The sequence below is a fragment of the Astatotilapia calliptera genome, chromosome 23, assembly GCF_964374335.1.
Source record: "Astatotilapia calliptera chromosome 23, fAstCal68.1, whole genome shotgun sequence".
Taxonomy (NCBI): domain Eukaryota; kingdom Metazoa; phylum Chordata; class Actinopteri; order Cichliformes; family Cichlidae; genus Astatotilapia; species Astatotilapia calliptera.
Window position 1 is genome coordinate 41,357,915 of NC_137443.1, and position 15,319 is coordinate 41,373,233.

The 15,319-nt window shown below is 42.1% G+C and overlaps 1 protein-coding gene and 1 non-coding gene across 2 annotated transcripts; one reads left to right on the forward strand and one right to left on the reverse strand.

Moving 5' to 3' along the window:
• Positions 1-3,043: 3,043 nt before the first annotated feature.
• LOC113017044 (5S ribosomal RNA) lies at positions 3,044-3,162 on the forward strand. The gene has a single exon (XR_003271375.2). It is a non-coding gene; the product is annotated as a 5S ribosomal RNA (ribosomal RNA).
• Positions 3,163-3,474: 312 nt separating this feature from the next.
• LOC113015997 (ETS translocation variant 5-like) lies at positions 3,475-14,624 on the reverse strand. Its single transcript, XM_026158435.2, has 13 exons — positions 14,470-14,624; positions 12,399-12,464; positions 12,223-12,307; positions 11,871-11,918; positions 11,738-11,788; positions 9,872-9,980; positions 9,505-9,765; positions 9,097-9,374; positions 8,865-8,927; positions 8,721-8,789; positions 8,217-8,368; positions 8,000-8,101; positions 3,475-4,978 (listed from the first exon to the last, which is right to left on the reverse strand). Exons 2-13 carry the CDS (start codon positions 12,444-12,446, stop codon positions 4,745-4,747), a joined length of 1,500 nt encoding a protein of 499 aa, XP_026014220.2. The 5' UTR covers positions 12,447-12,464; positions 14,470-14,624; the 3' UTR covers positions 3,475-4,744.
• Between the last annotated feature and the right edge of the window lie 695 nt (positions 14,625-15,319).

A 15,319-nucleotide genomic window follows, 5' to 3' on the forward strand; every position in this document is an offset into this window, starting at 1 on the left:
ATATATTAAGTAATCCAAAGTATTCAGAATACGTTACTGTCATTGAGTAACGTAACGGAATACGTTACAGAATACATTTTGGGGCATGTAATCTGTATTCTGTAATGGAATACATTTTAAAAGTAACCTCCCCAACACTGACTGTAATGCACTTTATATAGGGATCAGTGCTTCATACGTTACTCGTTTACAGTGGCGTGTCCAGCGGGGTGGCCTGTGCCCCCCCAGGCCTAATTTGCCAATTGTATGTTAAAATGTTCGTATTTTAATATTAAAAGATGTTTTTGCCCAAAACATATGTGCACTACATGTCAGTAAAAATACTATGCAAATATTGATGTCCTTGAATGCTGAATAAACACTGAAAAAGAACTGATTGTATCTCTTGTACTTTATCAACACAGTATCTAAAAACTTTGCACCGTAGTGGTTAAAATCTCATTCTAATAAGAGTTAAAAGCGCATTCGGTTATTAGGTTTATAGGGTTATTGAATTATGGTTAACGGTTGGTAGAACTGTTTTTAACATTATCTGACAATTACATCTGCCACCCTTCTCCAAATCTTTGCCCCTACCTGGCCCCCCCAACAAAAATTTTCTAGACACGCCACTGACACAAAGAAGGAAAACCCACCCGATTGACCAAAATCAACTCAAAATACTCCCACACAACAGAACCTCCTCTATTCCTCACTGGCTCCAAATCTTTCAGTAGAAATATCAGTGGTTCACTATTTGTCACCATCAAAATACTCCACAAATCTCGCGAATGATTCACTTCCTTATATACCAGGGAATCAGACACCGAAGCAGTTAGGTTCTAAATGAAGCTTCGGACGTCACTGATCCGAATTTGACGTATTTGACTGATATTGACCCTCATGTCCCGTTTATTCTGGGCTTGTACCTGTAAGAGCTTTGGGCCTGAAAGTTTGCACGAGTAGTATAGAGGCCCTTAGCGGTTACTCGGTGGCTTTTACTCACTACATAAAAACTATTTCACCTTCCAGATACTGCATTATATGACATCGTCAGTTGGTGAACTTTCCTCTCATGGATATTTTGTATAATTAATTTGCATATCTCATATAGAGATGACTTGCACTGATTTCATTTCAGATAAATATTCCAATTTAAAACTGATCAGATGTGCAGGTGCTTTTTAGTCACCTGGCCACTATTTTAACTCACTGCAGCCAATCTGAGGTTTCACAGAATTTCCTTCACTGACCATCTTCAACCTTCAATCTCTACACTTGCAATGTTGCTGTTAATGAGAGCAGCTTTGCTGTGATCTTTAAAGATCATTCTCATGATGTTGCTTTGGAAATGTTTCTTAAGAATTTGTTGAGTTTAAGTAATATAACAGTAATTATAATTATGACAGAACATGGCAGATTTCAGTGAATGTGGAAAAATATCACAATCACAGCAGTTATAGCAGCATCCTTTAGATCCTTTAGCTGCTGCTCCAGAGAATTTTATTAGAGTAGAGTGGACATCATCACTGAGGGTCATTGCACAGAAGTGAAAACAGGAGGAAGCTACAGACCACTTCAGTGGTTCACGACTTTGTATCATTTGTATTGTAAAGATTTTTTCAAATTGTTATTTTATTTTGGGGATTTTATATTATTTTATGTCTGTATGTAGTTATTAGTAGGGATGGGTACCGGTGTCCGGTGCCATGATGGCACCGGTTCTGACATAAACGGTAGTAACCAGACCGAAAGCAGCGCACATTTTGGTGCTTTATTTCGGTGCTTTTTTTTCCTGAGCTGTGATACACTTTAGATTCTAGCCAATCATTTTACGTTTCCGAGGATAGTAGGCGGGCCCAGGTACGTACGTTCTTTTAGAGCAGAGCTACAGATTAAAAATGTCCAAGGTGAAGCGGTCAAAAGTCTGGCTGTACTTCACAGCAAAATATGCAAACTCAGCAGCCTGCAACAAGTGCTTTAAGCTGCTACTGTGATACTGTCAAAGGAGGTAACACCTCAAATCCGATGAAACACCTGGCGACGCATTAAAAGCCGAGAAATGCGCCGTATTTGATAGCTTGCTGCGAGACCTCACACAGAGCACATCTACTGCGGGTGGGTTGCCTGTTATGCGACATCCCCCAAAAACACAAAGAGGAGAGTCCTGGCCCCTAGCCCTGCCAGTGTAGCAGAAATGATTACGGATGATGATGCAGCAGCAGCCGTTCTTTTCTGCGTGAGTAGCTTCATGTTGTTCGTGTGTAATTTACGTTGAGTAGGCTAACCACGTTATTACATTAATGCATGTAAGGTGAACTAGCAAACATCATCATAGCTACATGCGGCTGTCTTCTTGTTTGATGGCAGATACTAACTTCACCCTGGCCAAAAAGGCTAAAATGACCAAAGAAAAAGCGGAAAACAGTTAAACATGAGAGGTTTAGGACAAAGTTTGTGTTTTTTTCATTGTTTAAGCACTGCTTCCAGCCAAGAGTGATACCATATATGCCCCATAGCTGCAGAAAAGGCTAACATTGTTATCTTTTTACAAAAAACCAGCTGAACATGAGAGGTTTTTGGACCAATTTTGTGTTCTCCATTCTTTAAGCACCAGTTTGAGCACCGTTTGAGCACCGGCACCGTCTCAAAAGTACCGATTTGGCACCGGTATCGGATAAAACCTAAACGATACCCATCCCTAGTTATTAGTTTTACACAAAATATAAAAGCAGCACTTACAGAAGTTTTGTAAATTACTAAAGTATTTACTAAAGCTGTCTCCCCTGAGTGAGCATCAGGGCCCTCTGCAGTTTTTTTGTAGAAATGCAATCTTAGAATTAAACTGATTTATCTGGAACACAAGATGGAAAACTGATATTCTCATTAAAGACAGAAAATAGATGCAAATGCGCAGAAATGTAACTGTTCATGCCTGTAAGAACAAAGATGAACAGCAGCTCTTGTCGTTTGGAGACTTTAACTTATATATAGAAGATCAAAATGTAAGGGTATGTGTGTCGTCACCGCATGTATAAAAAGGCTTTTTCCGAATCGCTTTCTCGCTTACGGCCATACCACCCTGAACACGCCCGATCTCGTCTGATCTCGGAAGCTAAGCAGGGTCGGGCCTGGTCAGTACTTGGATGGGAGACCGCCTGGGAATACCAGGTGCTGTAAGCTTTTGCACTTCCACACACAAACTGCAGAGGGCGCCGCTGCTCACTCAGTGGAGATAGCATCAAGGAATACTATGATAACAAGGACATCACTTAATATTTCGGTATTTTGTTTTGAAATAATACAAATGACAGTTTAAATATAGAAACTAATCTGAGGCCCTCTTTTAGCTCATTTTCTAATAGGATGGTTAGTGTGTCTTGCAAAGCTTTTGCACTTCTAAACAAACTGCAGAGGGCGCTGCTGCTTTCTCAGGGGAGACTTTCTCTTTTCTTCACGTGGTAGTAGTTTTGAAATAATGAACTGAGGCGAGAGAAAAGAGTAAAATAGTTTATTTTATCAGTAAAGATCAACAGAAGGCACGAATAACAGAATCCAAGGGCAGAAGAGAGACCAGTGTCAGTATGTTATACAACCATGTGATCAGATAGCAAAATATACCTTTACATCCACCATCTAGCTCCAGGAGTTCATGGGTAAATCCTTGGAAGGCTGAAGAAATACTTCAACAGGACAAATTGCAGCCTTTTGCAAAAATATATCCATATATAATTATACACTTTTTTTCTACATGTCGAAGCAAATAAACTCTACAAAATGCAGAAAACTATCCGAGGACATGAACTGCTGATGCATTCATAAGAAAGTCCATGCTTATTATTCGCATCAGAGTATCACTGAATCAAAAATAGAAGCAGTACCTTTGTCAAAAACAGCAATAGGAAAAGCTTACGAGTCCATAGAAAGCCAAAAAATATCAGCTTTGAAAACAAGAAGAGGAACACAAAACATTTCAAACAGATGTTTATAGGATAATTCATAGGTCTGAAAATACAAGTCAGTCCCTTTCAAGCAGTTTAAAACAGAAACAGTAAAGGACTGCCATGGCTTTGAGATACTTTGGTTGTAATACAAATCCCAGAGTTCACAAGCAAGAGGACTACAAAGATGGCCATGCTACAAAAAAATACAACTGGCATCAAGAGCACTGTCACTAACAAAAAGAATTTTAAAGATAAAAATGGAGCATTTTGAAGGGGAAAAAAAAAAAAAAAAAAAAAAAGCTTGGGAAAAAAAATATTGAGCATCACAATTTTACAAGAAGCTGGAATATTTCAGGACCGATGCAGTTTTTACAAAAAATAAAACTGTCATTGTAATTTAACCAGCCTCATTTTGCTACAACTGCCTATCCCACCCAACAAACCTGACTCAATACCATTTTACCCATCACAAGTCTCCCAAGTAAAGTAAAGCCTTCTCCTTCTAGATACATGTTGTAATCTTATTGACTGCTCAAATGTAAACTAATCTTAAAATTCCAGGTATTTTTAGAATATTATAATACGTGAAACCAAATCAGAACTACGATGAGTTTTTTTCCCCATTTTCTGGGTTTAACCATCAGTTATTTTTTTTGTTAGCTTTCTGGCTTAATAATAATTTGTTTTTTGTGAAATTAACTTCTTCAAATGCTGCGTCTTTGTGACAGATAACGTAGGTACATACTAAAAATTCTCAAACACTGCTCCGTAAATATAGGTTACATCGTGTTAAAAATAATTCAGCTGCCAGGCTGTGGAGTCTAGTACGGGTAGCCGTCAGGGAGGCCCAGTCTTTGGATGCACTGCTCCACTCCTTCAGCCAGATAAGGCCCGTCATCTTCATAGCTGGGGAGGTGGGAGCCTTCGTCCTCGCTGGGAGGTAGGACAGCATCCGGGTCAGGCTTGAGACTTGGCCTCTGATTGTCTGGGAAAGCCATGGAGAAAAGTGCCTCGGGGTTGCACACGAACTTGTAGACGTACCGCTCACCGGCCACCTGCAAAGAGTTTGAGTTGAGAAATTAAAAATAAATAAATAAATAAATAAATAAATAAATAATAATAATCAAACAAAAGTAATCTCTCAAAAATTTGGAAATTGATGACAAAATGTTGAGGACAGAAAACTGCAGTTTCTCTAACGGCCACTTGAGGCTGGTTTAAACAGCGAGTCAGTCTCCATGGACTTCAGTGTTTAAATGACCAAAACAGCAGAAAAAAAACAACACTGATGATGTTTAATAGCCTGGTACAACAACACACACAAAAAAATAAATAAATAAATAAATGCCTTTAATAAAAATATTATATATATATATATATATATATATATATATATATATATATATATATATATATATATATATATATATATATATATATATATATATATATATATATATATATATATATATATATATATATATATATATATATATATATATATATATATATATATATATATATATATATATATATATATATATATATATATATATATATATATATATATAAAGCTCCCATGATGCCTGACAGGAGCTTCCATGTAGTACTGAGGCAGGTTATTGGTCGGTAGTATATATATATATATATAAAACACCCAGCACGCCCCTGCGGGCGGTTTATCCTTCAAGCTCGGGTCCTCTACCAGAGGCCTGGGAGCTTGAGGAGATATATATATATATATATATATATATATATATATATATATATATATATATATATATATCCCTCCAACTACCGACCAATAACCTGCCTCAGTACTACATGGAAGCTCCTGTCAGGCATCATATCGGCTAAGATGAACAGGCACATGGGTCAATACATGAGCGGGACACAGAAAGGAATTGGCAAGAATACCAGAGGTGCAAAACACCAGCTACTGGTAGACAGAACAATCAGCCGAGACTGCAAGACCAGACTGACCAACCTGTGCACTGCCTGGATTGATTACAAGAAGGCCTATGACTCAATGCCCCACAGCTGGATACTGGAATGCCTAGAATTGTACAAGATCAATGGGACCCTAAGAGCCTTCATCAGGAACTCAATGGGGATGTGGCGTACAACACTAGAGGCCAACTCCAAGCCCATAGCACAAGTTACCATCAAGTGCGGGATCTACCAAGGAGATGCTCTGTCCCCACTGCTGTTCTGCATAGGCCTGAACCCCCTCAGTGAGATCATTAACAAGACTGGCTACGGATACCGACTACGGAACGGAGCAGTTGTCAGCCACCTCCTGTACATGGATGACATCAAGCTGTATGCCAAGATTGAACGAGACATCGATTCACTGATCCACACTACCAGGCTATACAGCAATGACATTGGAATGTCGTTCGGACTGGAGAAGTGTAGTCGGATGGTAACAAAGAGAGGGAAGGTAGTCAGAACTGAGGGGATTGAACTACCAGAAGGCAACATTGCAGACATAGAGGACAGTTACAAGTACCTGGGGATCCCGCAGGCAAATGGGAACCATGAAGAGGCCGCTAGAAAGGCTGCAACCACCAAGTACCTGCAGAGGGTCAGGCAAGTCCTGAGGAGTCAGCTGAATGGTAAGAACAAGATCCGGGCCATCAACACATACGCCCTGCCCGTGATCAGGTACCCTGCTGGGGTAATAGGCTGGCCAAAGGAGGAGATAGAAGCCACTGACATAAAGACAAGAAAGCTCCTGACCATGCATGGAGGGTTTCACCCCAAGTCCAGCACCCTGAGGCTGTACGCTAAGCGGAAGGAAGGGGGCCGGGGACTGGTGAGTGTCAGCACCACAGTCCAGGATGAGACAAGGAACATCCAAGAATACATTGGGAAGATGGCCCCAACTGACCGAGTGCTCAGTGAATACCTCAGGCAGCAGAAACCCAAGAAAGAGGAGGGAGACGAGGAACCATCATGGAAGGACAGGCCCCTGCACGGTATGTACCACCGGCAGATAGAGGAGGTGGCTGATATCCAGAAATCCTACCAGTGGCTGGACAAAGCTGGACTGAAAGACAGCACAGAGGCACTAATCATGGCAGCACAAGAACAAGCTCTGAGTACAAGATCCATAGAGGCTGGGGTCTATCACACCAGGCAAGACCCCAGGTGCAGGCTGTGTAAAGATGCCCCAGAGACAATCCAGCACATAACAGCAGGGTGCAAGATGCTAGCAGGCAAGGCATACATGGAACGCCATAACCAAGTGGCCGGCATAGTGTACAGGAACATCTGTGCCGAGTATAACCTAGAAGTCCCGAGGTCAAAATGGGAGATGCCCCCAAGGGTGGTGGAGAATGACCGAGCTAAGATCCTGTGGGACTTTCAGATACAGACGGACAAAATGGTGGTGGCTAACCAACCGGACATAGTGGTGGTAGACAAACAGAAGAAGACGGCCGTAGTGATCGATGTAGCGGTTCCGAATGACAGCAATATCAGGAAGAAGGAACACGAGAAGCTGGAGAAATACCAAGGGCTCAGAGAAGAGCTCGAGAGGATGTGGAGGGTGAAGGTAACGGTGGTCCCCGTGGTAATCGGAGCACTAGGTGCGGTGACTCCCAAGCTAGGCGAGTGGCTCCAGCAGATCCCGGGAATAACATCGGAGATCTCTGTCCAGAAGAGCGCAGTCCTGGGAACAGCTAAGATACTGCGCAGGACCCTCAAGCTCCCAGGCCTCTGGTAGAGGACCCGAGCTTGAAGGATAAACCGCCCGCAGGGGCGTGCTGGGTGTTTTTTTTATATATTTTTATATATATATATATATATATATATATATATATATATATATATATATATATATATATATATAAAAAATAAAATAACCTCAAGTCTTTTAAAACTCAAAACATTAAACTGGATGGCTTCCAGATGTGCTTCATTAGAGGCTAAGATTAGAAATAAGAGGTCAGAAACTCAGTGCTTCAGTGTAAGAGCCCAATAGCTAGTTTTTTGTTTTTTTTTTAAATAGTTTGTGATTACAACAACATAGGAGTAAAGGAAGACTCAAGTGGAACATGACCTGCCTTTACCTTCTGCATAATGCCCTTTTCATAATAGTACCGCAGCGAGCGACTCAGCTTATCGTAGTTCATGGCAGGTCGATTCTTCTGGATCCCCCAGAGCCGAGCCACCTAAAAACATGATGGGGGAGGGAAAAATTAATATATGGCTTTAAAATGTTGTTTTTCCCCAGTCTTAAGAATATTAAGCTTCTCAAAGTTCCACATTAGGTATGCAGTAGCTGACCTCTTCGGGGTCAATCAGCTTGAACTCCATGTTTCGCCCCGTCCAGATGATCAGGTGTGCATTGGCTGGGTTGTCCAGGAGTGTGAGCAGGAACTGCCACAGCTGCAGGGAGCCACGGCGCTGGTACGGCAGACCCTCCTGTTTCACTTTACCTGGTGAAGACACGCAGAAGTCACCTTTCCTGCTTTTGTGCTGTTTTGTTGGTTGGTTGTTTTTTTTTTTTTGTTTTTTTTTTTAAAACCAATTTCTTGATCGTTTGCTCATTTAAAAAAAATAAATAAATAAATTATGCTTTTTTTTTTTTTTTTTTTTTTAAATCACATCTCATTGGACAGAACATAGTTACAACATTAGAAACAGAATACTCAACCTGGTGTATGCAAATGCCAATAACGAACACAATACCGCCAACTCACAGCACACTGCCTTAAATGATATTGTCCTTCCCTCCTTTGTCTTATACACTAAGTGTTAACAAGGATGTTTTGGAAGTCCGTGTCTTACCTTCCAGCCTTTCCGGCACAACACAGGTGTCATCATAGTACAGACACTGCTCTCTGTCTGGACCAAATCCTGTGGAGCAAAGAATAGAGTAAAAAGGCTGTGGCAGCATGAAAAGGCGTTTTTAAACCCAGGACACAAACTCACCTGCACTGTTATTTTGGTACAAAGCAGACTTCTCAAAGGATGACGGCTGGCATGTTTGAACCTCTGAAAGGCACAAAAGTCACAATTCTTCATAAACTGCAAGCAAATGTAAAGTGTCTGAGCCTAGGCCTGTAGTTATTTGAATGTTTCACCTATGGCAAGACTGCCTGTTACCCTAACAGACGTGAATACATTTTATTCAGATGCCGTCGCCACACTAAGGGTAACATACCCGAGTCATAGCCAAAGTCCCTTGGCTCTTGTTTAATTGTGACATGGTTGAAGGCAGTCTGAGGACGTGCCAGACCTGACGTAGGAGGCCCTGGCTCTGGATATCTCGGGTCCACCAGTTCTTGTTTAAAACCCCGGGGAGCGTGGGGAACCAGAGGCTCTGAAAGGTGGCGCTGATACATTGGCCTCCCGTCACGGATGGCGGGGTGGTATGGCGTGTTTGCGGTCTTCTTTGGAGGAAGGAAAGACAGGCAGGGATCCGACAACTGCCGCTGGAACCTGAAGTGTGGAAAGAAGTGGATGTTTAAAGGTTTGAACCTCATTCGCTTCCAGCTTAAACCGCGCGCGCGCGCGTGCCTGCGTGCGTGTGTATATATATATATATATATAGATTTATTTTAAAGCTTACCTTTGTTCTGCATTGAACGACACACTGGAAGAGCCGATGGGAGGATGTGGCATAGCAAACTGCTGGCTTTGATTGGCCTGTGGAAGGTTGCGGAGGTGGGAGGGGCTAAGGGCAGGAGTGTGGTTTGGGGAGCAGTTGTTGGTCAGCTGAGGGGTAGATGGCTGTAACTGCCTCTGTAAAGGTGGAGGTCCAGTAGGGTGGATGGAGCCACGTTGTTGTACTGCAGGTGTGGAGGATGGAGTCGGAGCGGGCTCACAGGCACTAAGGAGACCAGATAAAAACACATCATCCAAAAGTTCTGTCTGCCAGGTGTGTGGTGGTGGTATTGCAGTATATCACACACAGGTTTAAAAACATGAATGGTTACCTGTAGCTGTAAAGGCACATGTCAGCCTGAGGCGTTCTGCAGGGAGAGAAGTCTTTGGACGGACTGGGTTCACGCTTCACTTTGCTGGCAGCCAGTCCATGAAACATCACTGCAAAAAACACACAGGCAAATAATACATACATGTTTGCAGAGCATGGAATGAACACCCTTACATTAGATGGCCAAGTGGACTGCTTCAAAGATTAGTCTTTTAAAAAAAACAACAACTTTCCTTTCTGATAAAGCTCATAGTTCAGGCAGAATCAGGTGATAAGCTTAGGCTACGCAGGGCTTCCCATGATGCAGTGTTCTACTCAACACAGTGTCTCTGTACAACACTTTGCATTTCCACAGTGTCTCGTCTGTCCTGTTGCCCTCCCCTCAACCCCAATGCCTCAGTGCAGATGGCCACCCCTCCCCAAGTTTGATTCTGCTGGAGGTTTCTTCCTGTTAAAAGAGAGTTTCTACTTCCCACTGTCACCAAGTGCTTGCTCACAGGGGTCATCTAATTGTTGATTTTCCCCCACCTGTGTTACTTCAGTTCTTTAACTTCCAATATCCTAAAATTTATTTATTCCCCCCCCCGGTATTACAAGTATATGAACATCAGTCAGTCTTTATCTCAAAACTGTGTTTTTTGCTGTCTCAAATGAGTAAAATTGAATGTTCTGTCCCTATTCAATGCCAAGGCATTTTAATTGACTTCATCATCATCAGTTCATCTTTTGCACAGTTACACAAGTCTCACACTCCTAATTTGCCTCCAACTGCCTAGTGTTGGATCCCTGGTGAGCGTAATGGTTAGACAGTTAGGATTACGCAACATTACCTCTGGGAACACTGGTTGGGAAAATAATGTGTTTGTTGAAGCAGCACTTCCATAACCAAAACACACTCGAGACCTATTAAATGGCAGCTTTGGTGGAAACATTTGCCTGCTGGTGTGGCAGAACGGCTTCAGATCCAAATTAGAGTTTACCGCCAGCGCTTCAGACCCTGAATATTTCCCTCCTAACTCTTATCTGCTCATGTTGATAATTTAGTAGCAATGACACCTCACATTAAATAGACAAGCTCTGCACATCTTTAAGTTGCACTCTTCCAGTTTGCAATGCAGGCTTTAGCATAAAGTTTTTCCTTTATCGTCCCTTTCAGCGTTTGCTCCCGACTCCTGCGTCTGTGAAAGAAAGGAAACCTACCCCTATCTGATCTGAGCTTTCCAGGAATCTGTAGAGATTCTCATCAGTATGCTGCGCCGATGACGCCAGGCCGCTAATGTTTCCATCCACGACACGGTCTCCGTCAGCTTTATTGTCCGCACGGGGAGTCGTTGTGTTGAAGCAGCTATGATTACGGCAACAATAAGTATATGCAATACGTGTTTGGCAGGAGCACTAAACGCACCATTTCCTCATCGCCCGCGTTATCTGTAACACTTTTAAGTACAGTACTTTTTTTTTTTTTTTTATCTCGCCTCATTTCCTCTGGTACATGACGACTATCATTTAACTGGCAAAGCTCCAAGGTGAATGGAAACACCAACGAATGAGAGCACTGTAAACAACTGGTTTTACACCAATGACCTTTGAGATCACGAGTCACAATCTGGTAAGTTCAGTGGAGTTTATCCATTTGAGCAGGAAGCTGCACAGATCCTAAATGAGAGCCAACAGCTGACAGTGCAATGTGATCACACGTGCCAACCCTCTTATGTCCAACTCCACGTTAAAGACCAACTTCCAACGCTCAGTTCCAGACCCATCATAAAGCTCTCACAAAAATACTCTCGTGCATAAATAGTGCGCACCACTGCTAAAACCTGAAATCGTGATCTCTCCAAACATCCAAGAAGAAGCAGGTACTCACAGTTATTGGACTGGAAATCCGGGACAAACTGCTCGTCATCGGTAGCTTGAGCTGAGAGGGAGGAAAAGACATGCCGTTTAAGGACCCCTCTCATCAACTATCACACATCATTTGTATAATGTGGGATGCTCACCTTCAGCGATCCATATTTCTTGGAGCTGAATCAGGTCTTGGAATAGATCTGGAAGATGGTTTCACATTCATTTGTTAGAATGTGTGTGGGCGCAATTATTTGACATTTCACATGTAATTAATGACAACAAATGGCCTATATAAGACTGTCAGAGAAGCATGACCTATTAAAGAAATACCAAAGACCACGAGGGGCACTTGAAAGAACAGGGGAGGGGAAAAAAAATAATCCTATTAGCAAATTTATGAATATAATTTCTCCCCACATTGTTTGTATCCAGCAGACAGATGTTATCCTGGCACTCACAAGAAGTTAGACTGACTATGAAACTGCAGTTGAGTTTTATATGTACCTTCTGTGTCCTGAGCCAGCTCGGTGTCCATGAACTTCCTCTTCCTATCGCTGAGACACTTTGCTGCTTCCTGTGTGTGACATTTCTGCAGAAATGGGCAAAGGAATGAAACTCAGCACACATGCAGCAAGACAATAAAAAGATAAGAATATAAAACCATAACGTTTCAAACTCACACTCTCAGGGACCACAAAGGGAACCTGCTGATCATAAAAGGCCTCCATGTTGCAGGAGTCTTCACCCTGGGATGAGCAGTGAGGAAGTGATATACTTTGAACATACTGGAGTCATTAAGCAGAAATCCAAGTCTATCGTAGTCTATTTTTCCCCCTACAGGACTAGCCCCTCCATCCATACTACCATCATCCCTTTCACATGACTTGGCATGTTTGTTTACAGTGGCTATAAAAGCCCCGTTGTCACAGAAAGAATTATGCAATCTGCAGTACGCAAATCTGACATGAATAAACTGACGTGAAGCTGCGGGAGGAATCGCTCTTCAAAGGCTGATTTGAGGCAATGAAAAGAAAGCAGCTGAATAGTCAAATAAAACATGACGTCTTTTCCTTTGGCTGTGCTGTGCCAACTTTAATGACGTACAGAGAAGCATATGTACAAAGAATGACAATGCTATGTTTGAAAAGACAGGAATTAAAATGGTTTGATGCTTTGCTTGCCAAGAGATAGGATTAAAGAAGAAACATTTAAAAAACAAACAAACAAACTACTTGTTCAGCTAATAATGCCAATACCTAATCACATTGCTGCAACTGAGTGCATTTAGGCACAGTCAAGGTGACCAGCTGAAGTTCAAAGTGAGCATTAGAATGGGGAAGAAATGGAAGTTAGGTGGCTTTGAATGTGGCATGGTTGTTGGTGCGAGTATATCAGAAACTGCTGAACTGTTGGGTTTCCCCGCACAATCGCCTCTAGAGTTTACTAAGGCTGTTTATGCTAGAGATCAGAGGTGAATGACCAGACTGCTTCAATCTAATAAGGCGGAAACAAATAAATCAAATAACCACTTGGTACAACCAGAAGAGCATCTCTGAATGCACAACACCTCAAACCGTGAAGCAGACAGGCAACAGCAGCAGAAGACCACACCGAGTGACACTCCTGTCACCAGGAAACAGGCTAAAATTTGCACAGGCTAACCAATAATTAGACAAGGGGGGGAGAAAGCTGCCTGATCTCTTCTGTGACATTCAGATGACCAGATAACTGGTTGTAGTGCTGCAGTTTGTGCCAGCTGGGCATTGTTAAATGCCACACTTTACCTGAGCTTTATTGCTGGCCATACCCATCCCATTATGACCGTAGTGTACCCATCCAGCAGAACAACACAACGTCATAAAGCTCAGATCACCTCAAACTGGTTTCTTGGTGTACCTAAAGTAGCCGATAAACGTATATATGCGATAAAGATATGGGACATTATTTTAAACAATGTTTTGCACCTCTTAACTACACCAGATTTCAAAGCTTTGTAAATTTATACATTTTTAATGTTTCTTCAAACAAAAAAAAGGGGGTTATTGACCTGGCTCAAACTGCTCAAGAGTCCAACTAAAGCTCGTGAAATATGGGACAAAAGTAAACAGTGAAAAACTATTTCAAGAGATGAAAAGGTCAGCCCCCGACGTTGCGTAACGTTTTGTCTAGTCTTCGGTTAAAGTAACCTCCACAAACGATTTAGTGTGTGTGTGTGTGTGTCACTCGGCTTTGCTTCAGTGACTACAAACACCACCGAGGAGAAATCACACCAACTAACTCCGCTAACGTTAGCAACAAATCCTCGCTTAAAGTGAAAGATTTGTGAATGGAGTTTCGCGTGACGCTCGTTGAGTCCTCCTTGTTTTTCTCAATGAAGTGAAACACGATACTGGCTGAGGCTGAGGAGGAGGAGGAGGAGGAGGGGGGGGGGGGAGACACCCGCTCACCATTGAGAAATTTCGCCACAGACAAACAGTGAAGGATTCCCGGCGCCAACAAGCTGAAAAAAAGGCTGCTGCAGACGGAAATGCCGCACTGCAGGCAGGCAGACGGTCGCGGGGAATAAACGCAGCGCTGAGTTAGATTTTTAAGAAAATGGCGTTAGCCTCTGAACGCCTATGTGCTCCCCTCGGAGCCTGTAGCAAAGAAAAAAAAACCGCGACCATGCATCTGGTGTTTATGTAATTAAAGGCAAGCAGGCGCCAGCTTTTACTAAAGCGGTAAGATAAAAACAAAAAGAAGAAGACTCACTCGGTAAGTGAAGTTTCTTGGCAGTGTGAAAACAGAACTCGTCGCAGATTTCCTCCCCTACATCCCATGCAGCACCTCGATTAATCACTCGGCTGTGGATTTTTCTCAATGAAGGACTCTGATAGCTGCGGCTAAAACGAACGATCTCCTGCCCTGCCATTGGCTGGAACTCAGAGTCAGTCAGAAGGCGAGCCAATCGTCATCGAGGCTGCTCTGTGGCCCGGCCCCCGCTGTTTTTTTATGAATGGCTGCGTTTCATTCATGAAACCAGGACTGTCTTAAAGTGCCAGCGCTGCAATTAAGGTCTTATAAAGTAAACAGGTAAATAAATAACCAAATTCAAGGTCATCTGTAACTTCTACACGGGAACAATAATGATGAAAATAGCACTAAAAGCATGCCTTTGCTGGTTTATTATATAGCCTACTGATTTCAACTAAATCAGGGGTGTTAAACATAATGCCTGGCAGCTTTAGAAAATTTGAAGCAGGGCATATATGCACACGTATACACACACACACACACACACACACATATATCCCTCGGGTGGGTTCCTCTGGGAAATTCAATTTCCAAAAAAGCACAGCACCGACAGAAGTTACAGAGTTACAGAATATTATATATATATATATATATATACACACACACACACACACACACATACACACACATATATAAATACAGAGACAAATATAAATAAAATATACAAAGGGGATAAATAGAATAAATAGGAATAAAAAATAAAAATACAAGTGAATTGCACATTTCAAGTATTGAGGTCTATTGCACTGTTGACTATTTACAAAAAGTATTGCACAAGGTATTGTACAGTGAGGTGAAGAGGCACTAC

Bases quoted from the DNA above. Each gene is read 5' to 3' on its own strand.
- LOC113015997 (XM_026158435.2), bottom strand. From the start codon at position 12,446: ATGGAGGCCTTTTATGATCAGCAGGTTCCCTTTGTGGTCCCTGAGAGT. The intron at 8,790-8,864 runs GTGAGTTTGTGT...TTTGCTCCACAG, and splicing joins GTACCAAAATAACAGTGCAG to GATTTGGTCCAGACAGAGAG. The intron at 8,369-8,720 runs GTAAGACACGGA...TGTCTTCACCAG, and splicing joins TGTGCCGGAAAGGCTGGAAG to GTAAAGTGAAACAGGAGGGT.